This window comes from Pelophylax lessonae, assembly GCF_965119305.1.
Source record: "Pelophylax lessonae genome assembly, chromosome: 5".
Lineage (NCBI taxonomy): Eukaryota > Metazoa > Chordata > Amphibia > Anura > Ranidae > Pelophylax > Pelophylax lessonae.
This window is the reverse complement of record NC_138772.1, coordinates 524,074,000-524,081,602: the sequence shown is the minus strand read 5'-3', so window position 1 is coordinate 524,081,602 and position 7,603 is coordinate 524,074,000. Positions and strand designations below refer to the sequence as shown.

At 43.4% G+C, this 7,603-nt stretch overlaps 1 protein-coding gene across 1 annotated transcript in view; it reads right to left on the bottom strand.

Annotated features, from left to right (window-relative positions):
• Nucleotides 1–1,215: 1,215 nt before the first annotated feature.
• The window catches only part of LOC309555652 (uncharacterized protein), a gene marked incomplete at both ends in the record, with an annotated part of 158,839 nt that continues 152,451 nt past the window's right edge, over nt 1,216–7,603 (bottom strand). Inside the window, 2 exons of the mRNA XM_082257685.1 lie at nt 1,216–1,434; nt 6,861–7,515. Of these exons, the coding sequence (XP_082113811.1) occupies nt 1,216–1,434; nt 6,861–7,515 (874 nt within the window). The remainder of the gene's footprint in view (nt 1,435–6,860; nt 7,516–7,603) is intronic.

Genomic DNA, 7,603 nt, shown 5'->3' with positions numbered 1-7,603 from the left:
AAAAATGCCTCATGTGCGACTTTTGTGTGGGTGCAGTGCAAATTTAGCCATACATGTAATGAAGGAGCAGTGCGCTCCGATATTACATGTGATTGCCGCACACGCGGAAGTGTGAACCGGCACTAAGACATGATCAGACAGACAGAAACAATAGAAAAGTATAAGGACACGAGCCTGGCTGGAAATATCAGTACCACATCCCTATATAGACTGCAAAAAAAACAAGTATAAAGGTGGGACTTTATAAGTGCTGAAAACCCCCTCTCATAATTAATACCAATACATATGTAAAGATAAAAATAAAGATAAAAATCCTTCCTGATCTGATATGTGTTGTATTAAAACAATTGTTATAGATATGATATAAATATATGCTTGTATGGTATACACATAGGAAAGGCCCTCATTATTCAGAGGTGTACTGGTTGGAGTATAATGTGTGGATATAATTTCTTGATTTTAATATGATTACATCCCCCAATTAGCCTTTTTTAATATTCCATTTGTAATAAAATAAAATTATCTTTACACATGTATTGCTAATAATTCTGAGAAGGGATTTTCAGCACTTACAAAGTCCCACCTTAATGGGCCATACATACTATAAGATTTTCTGAAGACTTTTTCCTTTAGATTTACCAAAACCTTATAATATGAGGTCAAACCTAAACACTTTTAATTTGTATGCAATCTGGCAGGCCCTTGCACTACATAGAAAAGGTAAATCTGAAGGAAAAAGTCTTCAGAAAATCTTATAGTGTGTATGGCCCTTTAGACTTGTTTTTTATTGCAGACAGAAACAATAGGTAACTCAATTAACAATGGGAATCCACACCTAGGAGGCACACAATGAGAGAGACGTATTTTACAGAAAGACACATAACATCTTAATAAACAGACTATAGCAGGAGAACCAATATCAGGTTACTTTAGGATTATTATATTAGCATCTGCTCTGAGTATCAAAGTCTAAAGCAGTCATTGCTGGTATGGGCATAGAGACCCCAAATATGTATATGGGTCCTCCAGTTCCCAGACTCTGTGTGTTTTTGGGAAAAGTGGACTTCAATCTGAAGCAAGACCATTCCAAGGGTCCCCCGGGCACACACTTCCCAAAGAGTAGTGTTCCCTTAAAAGCCAGGGCCCATATTCAGTAGGCAAGAGGCCACTCTGCAGTCCCCTCCAAAAGCCCCTGTCCTGGTTGGGTCTGTCAAACTAAGTATGTATTTGGCAATCCTGTGGAACCCCGTGAAAGGTTGAAATCACTGTAGCAGGCTCCACTGCTCCACTGATCTTCACTGGCTTTCCATGCTGTGTGGCTGCCCAAGCAGCCGCTCGGCTTGCATGACATTCAAAGAATGTTTTGTATTTTCTTGTTAAATGAAAAGCATTCTCTAATTGGATAACGTGGAGATGCAGGCTGCTGACATCACACTTTAAAAAAACACAAGAAAAAAGGGGCAAATACTACAGTTCCCACAATCCTATAGATCAGTGATTGTGAACCTTTGGAACCCCAGATGTTTTGGAACTACATTTCCCATGATGCTCATGCACTCTGCAGTGTAGTTGAGCAACATGGAAAATGTAGTTCTAAAACATCTGGGGTGCCAAGGTTCACCATCTCTGCTATAGATGAAATCCATAAAAGTCCATGTAATATACAGTTTTAACTAAAGAGTCCAATCACTGAGGGCTGCCACCAACATTGGAATAGAAACCAGATTCCAGCGAGGCTGCAAGTAAACAAGAAGGAGAGGCACCTCTAAGTGTATGGATTGGATGACGTGGATTAAAAACAATTTAATAAGAACCATATGACTGGCAACTCACAGGTGGTCAGATAAAAACAGGCACATCTATAATGTGGATATCCCAAAAGGTAATCAGTAGGCGTGGAGTCGGTCCGCTTGTTGCACCATGGAGAGAGCTGGTTACCGTTAGTAGGAAGCTGGCCGTATGGTGGTTGAATTCTCAGACTGAGGCTTGAAGCACAGATAGTTGAGCGACGTAGGGAAATGATGTCTGAACATTAAATATTCCCCTTAGATTATAACTCCCCTCTCTTACAATAAATCATTTTTGTTCAATAACTTATTTTATTTTGTATTGTAAGGAATATAAACATCTACAAATGCAGGGACATAAAAGAAAAGGGATAATTACAAATGCTGCCTCCCAGGGCAAAAGGTATCCACATATATTGCAGTTGATACAAATTCTTGGACCACAGGAACATCAACAAATTATTTTCGATACCAAGCTAACCATAGTTGCCAAGCTCTTTCAAAGGTCTGCAGTGAGCCCAGTCTACTAGCTAGTAGTCTTTCAAATGCGTAGTGGGTCTAGATCATGGGTGTCCAACCTTTTGGCTTCTCTGGGCCACATTGAGTGTAGAGAAATTTTCTCGGGCCGCATATAAAATATATACAACAGTTAAGGTATTTTAGTAATAAAATGCCGCCGCGCCCTTCCTGCATGCCCATCCAATGCAGCTTCACCAGTGCGTGCCCATCCAATGCAGCCTCACAAGTGCATGCTCATCCAATGCAGCCTGATCAGTGCCCATCCAATGTAGCCTCACCAGTGCATGCCCATCCAATGCAGTCTGCAATGAAGAGAGAGGAGAGCTGCTGGATTACACAGAGCAGGGATCTCCCGCTTACCCAGTGACCTCTGTCATACGAAGTCCTGCCTCCTGGACCGGCTCCTATGATAGACATCACCAATGTGCTGTCTATCATTGACAGAGGCTCCGAGGCAGCCTCTGCCTACAGTTAGTTGGAAGCCGCTGTGGCCGTGCCGCCGGCTTGACTTCCTTCCTCCTCAGCAAAAAAAAAAGAATTGTCAGGGGGCAGTGGGCCGCATTGCCTGTGATTCTGGGCCACATGCGGCCCTCGGGCCGCAGGTTGGACATGCCTGGTCTAGATGGTTAGATGGTGGTTACGACCTCGGATAGGTTAGGCACCAAATCTCCTCTCCAGTGTCTCGTGATGGTTAGTCTGGCCCCTAAAAAAAAAAAAAAAAAAAGCTGGAGATTATCCTACGATAAAGAGGAACAATAAATCATTTTTGTATATTTTTCTAGTAGTAAATTGTTTTTTGCTTGAAATATTATTTATGCAGTCTGTAATTGCACCATGTACTTGAATTTTAGGAGTTTTAACTGTAAGAATAATGAGTTTGTGGGATGCCTATATCCTGCCCCATCAATAATCCGTATTAATAAATAGAAAAGAAGGTATAATATATTTATAATAAGTTATATTTATTTTTCTTGTTCTTAAAGAGAAACTGCAGTCTGCTCACATAATTTGTGATAAAAACATATTTGCCATTCTGAAGCTTCCCTCCAACCACTTTGCATATTATTTTATATGTACTGTGATTCTGTATAAGAATGGGATAAAGGATAAGTGGGACCTCAAACTCCCCAAATATAGAGGTTCTCACTGGATTTAGGGGAATGGAAATTGGGAAGAATTCTGGATTTTTGGGTACCAATACCTTAGCAATTTACATGAAAGAAAATATATTCCCATTCCTCTAACCCCAGTGAGAACCTCTATATTTGGGGAGTTTGAGGTCCCACTTATCCTTTATCCCATTCTTATACTCATATTTCTCTGGAAGTTGGTACCTATTTTTTTGTATATTATATCAGGCATTAACTACTTTACTGTGATTCTGTACTTGCCAAATACGCTGCAGAAATTTCCCTCCACTAGGTCTGGCTGAAGCCATTTTAACTGTGGGCAGCTGAAGCTGCTGCCTGCTCACTTCCTGGATTTAAACAGATACACAGAGGCACACAGACACAAACACACATACACATATATACAGACCCACACATGTACACATATATACAGACATACACATATATACAGACAGACACACACACCCACACCACTGCTTGCCTGCACATTTCTCCTCTCTTGATGAATACCCATGGATCATCAGCAGTCTCCTGTTATCTCCGCCCTCATCCAGCCCCCTCCAACTCTGCAGCTTTCATTGGCTCTCCTATGTCTCACCCCTCCTCCCTCTGGCCAACTCTCTCAAGAGTGAGTGAGAGAGCTGTGCATGATGTCATTAGCCTAGGCTTTTTACCAGACAAAAAAGAGGAAGTGGGCTGTAGAAGGTATTTACTGGAAGAAAAAAAAATGTTTTACTATTCAAAGTTAAGACAAGGGCAGAGGATTTAATAGATGGAAAGATGAAAAAATGACTGAAGGTCCGCTTTAACTTTTTTTTTTTTTTTTTTTTAAATTTCAACAGTTTTTTTTTTATTATTATACAGGATTTATATAGCGCCAACAGTTTGCGCAGCGCTTAACAAAATGAGGGCAGACATTACAGTTACACTACAATTTGGAACAAAAGGAATCAGAGGGCCCTGCTCGTTAGAGCTTACAATCTAAAAGGGAGGGTCAATTGATACAAAAGGCAATAGCTGTGGGGGATGCGCTGATGGAGCAAGAGAAACAGCGTTATTAGTTAGTAGCCGGGTAGGCTTCTTTAAAGAGAAGGGTTTTCAGGGATCGTCTAAAGATGGATAGATTAGGGGACAGTCGGACAGATTGGGGTAGAGAGTTCCAAAGAATGGGAGAAGCTCTGGAGAAATCCTGGAGGCGAGCATGGGAAGAGGTGACAAGGGAGCTAGAGAGCAGGAGGTCTTGGGAGGACCGAAGAGAGCGGCTAGGTTGATATTTTGAGATCAGGTTAGTGATGTAGCTGGGGGCAGAGTTGTGGATGGCTTTGTAAACTGTTGTTAGCACTTTGAATTTTATTCGTTGGGTGAGTGGAAGCCAATGAAGGGATTGGCAGAGAGGGTTGGAGGACACTGAACGGTTGGTAAGGTGGATAAGTCTTGCAGCTGCATTCATTATGGATTGAAGGGGGGATAATCTATGTAAGGGTAATCCAATGAGGAGGGAGTTGCAATAGTCGAGGCGAGAGATAACCAGGGCGTGAATTAAGAGCTTGGTGGTGTCATTGGTTAAAAAGGGCCGTATTCTAGCGATGTTGCGGAGGTTAAGGCGGCATGATTTGGACAGGGATTGGATGTGAGCCTGAAAGGACAGTGCAGAGTCCAGGGTTACCCCTAGCACCCTGGCATGTGTGGAAGGACTAATAGTTATTCCATTGATCTTGACAGAGAATTCTGGGGAAGAGGCACGTAGAGGAGGAAATATTATGAGCTCGGTTTTAGATAGATTCAGTTTGAGGAAGTGGTGAGACATCCAGGCTGATATGTCTGTTAGTAGATCAGTGATGCGGGAGGAGACTGATGGGGTGAGCTGAGGGGTAGAGAGGTAGATTTGGGTGTCATCAGCATAGAAATGGTAGTGGAAACCATGGGAGGCTATTAGCTGACCCAGGGAGGAGGTATAGATTGAGAATAGTAGTGGTCCAAGGACAGAACCTTGGGGGACCCCAACAGTAAGAGGAGTTGCAGAGGAGTAAGTGGAATTGTAAGTGACACTGAAGGTGCGGTGAGATAGGTAAGATTCGAACCAGTGGAGAGCACAGTCACGGAGACCGAGCAAACTGAGTTTTTTGAGAAGGAGGGGGTGGTCAACAGTATCAAAGGCAGCCGAGAGGTCCAAGAGTAAGAGTATCGAGTAGTGACCATTGGTTTTTGCTGTTAGTAAGTCATTTGTAAGTTTTAGGAGAGAAGTTTCTGTGGAGTGTTGCCGGCGAAATCCAGACTGAAGGGGATCAAGGAGGTTATTCTCAATGAGGTGCTTGCTCAGGCGGTTGTAGACTAAACGTTCAAGGAGCTTGGAAGCAAAAGGGAGTAAGGAGATGGGTCTTAAGTTATTAAGATTGGAGGGGTCTAGCGAGGCTTTCTTTGGTATGGGAGTTACTAGCGCATGTTTTAGAGAGCTGGGGAAGATCCCAGTGGAGAGGGAGAGGTTGAAGATATGAGTTAAAGAGTGTAGGATAGAGTCAGAGGGTGACCGTAGTATTTGAGAAGGAACAGGGTCCAGAGGGCAGGAAGTTAGGTGGGCATTAGAAAAAATTTTAGTAACTTCCTCTACAGTAGTTGGGTTAAACAAGGGAAGTATTGATTGTGCAGGAGGACAAGGTGTGTAAGGTGAGGGAGATATCTTTAGTGTAAAAATTTCTTCACGAATTGTATCGATCTTATTTTTGAAGTGATTGGCAATCTCTTGGGCAGTGAGTAAGTTAGTGGGTGGAGGCAATGGAGGACGAAGTAGAGCGTTGAAGGTAGAAAAGAGTTGACGGGGACTGTGTGAGAGGGTGTTAATGAGAGTGATAAAGTAGGTCTGTTTGGCAGTGTGTAGGCAGGAACTGTATTTTTGGAGGGCAGATTTATATTGACTGAAATCTTGCTGTGACTTAGTCTTACGCCACAGACGCTCAAGAGCACGACTACGTTTTTTGAGGCTTCTGGTATTGTCTGTCTGCCAGGGTTGAAGCGGTCGGGGCCTGATTCTGTGTGTAGTGAGGGGGGCCAAAGCATCCAGGGTAGATGACAGTGAACTGTTGTAGACAGAAGTGGCCATGTTGGGGCAGGAGAGGGATGAGATTGTGTTGAAGAGACCATCTGTAGCAGAAAAAAGAAGTGAAGGGTTCAGATGGCGAAGGTTTCTACGTGTAATTGTTCGGTAGTTGGAAGGTAAGGAGGAGGACAAGGAGAGACTGAAACTAATGAGGTGGTGATCAGAGAGAGGGAATGGAATGTTGGAGAGGTTGTGAGGGGTGCATAGGTAGGAGAACATGAGGTCAAGGCTGTTGCCATTAGAGTGAGTAGAAGCATGTGTCCATTGTTTTAGGTCAAAAGAGGAGGTTAAGCTCCAAAGTTTAGAAGTAGCAGGAGTGTTAAGATTAACAGGGATGTTGAAGTCTCCAAGAATGATTGTGGGAATTTCAGAAGAGAGAAAGTAGGGTAGCCAGGCAGAGAAGTCATCAAGGAAGCCTGATACCGGTCCAGGAGGCCGATAGATCACAGCAATTCTCAACGAAACTGGAGAAAATAGACGAATACAGTGAGCTTCAAATGAGGAGAGAGACAGAGAAGGCGGTGGATGAAGAACCTGAAAAGTGCTTTGAGGGGAAAGCAGAATTCCAACCCCACCTCCTTTACGTCCACTAGGCCTGGGAGAGTGAGTCCACAGGAGGCCACCATGGGAGAGGGCAGCAGGAGAAGGAGAGTCAGAGTCTTGAAGCCAGGTCTCAGTAATTGCAAGCAGGTTGAAGGAGTTTGTGATAAATAGGTCATGGACAGAGGTGAGTTTGTTGCAAACAGAGCGGGCATTCCAGAGGGCGCAGGAGAAGGGGAGGTTGGCTTGAGGCAGAAGAGGAATAGAAACCAGATTGTGTGGATTTCGGCTGGTGTCAGAGGATAGGGGGTGATGGGTATGTCTGCCAAAGGTAAATGATGGGGGTCCAGGATTTGGGGAAATATCTCCAGAGGTTAGGAGAAGCAAAAGGGTGAGGGAGGTGATATGGGAGTATGATTTATGAGGGGGGACACATCTCAGTGTCCTGTAGATATTATTGGTGTGTGGGTTCAGAATCAGCAGGAGTTGATGAGTGCAGTATAAAGGTGAAGATAGGAGTGAGGGTGATATAT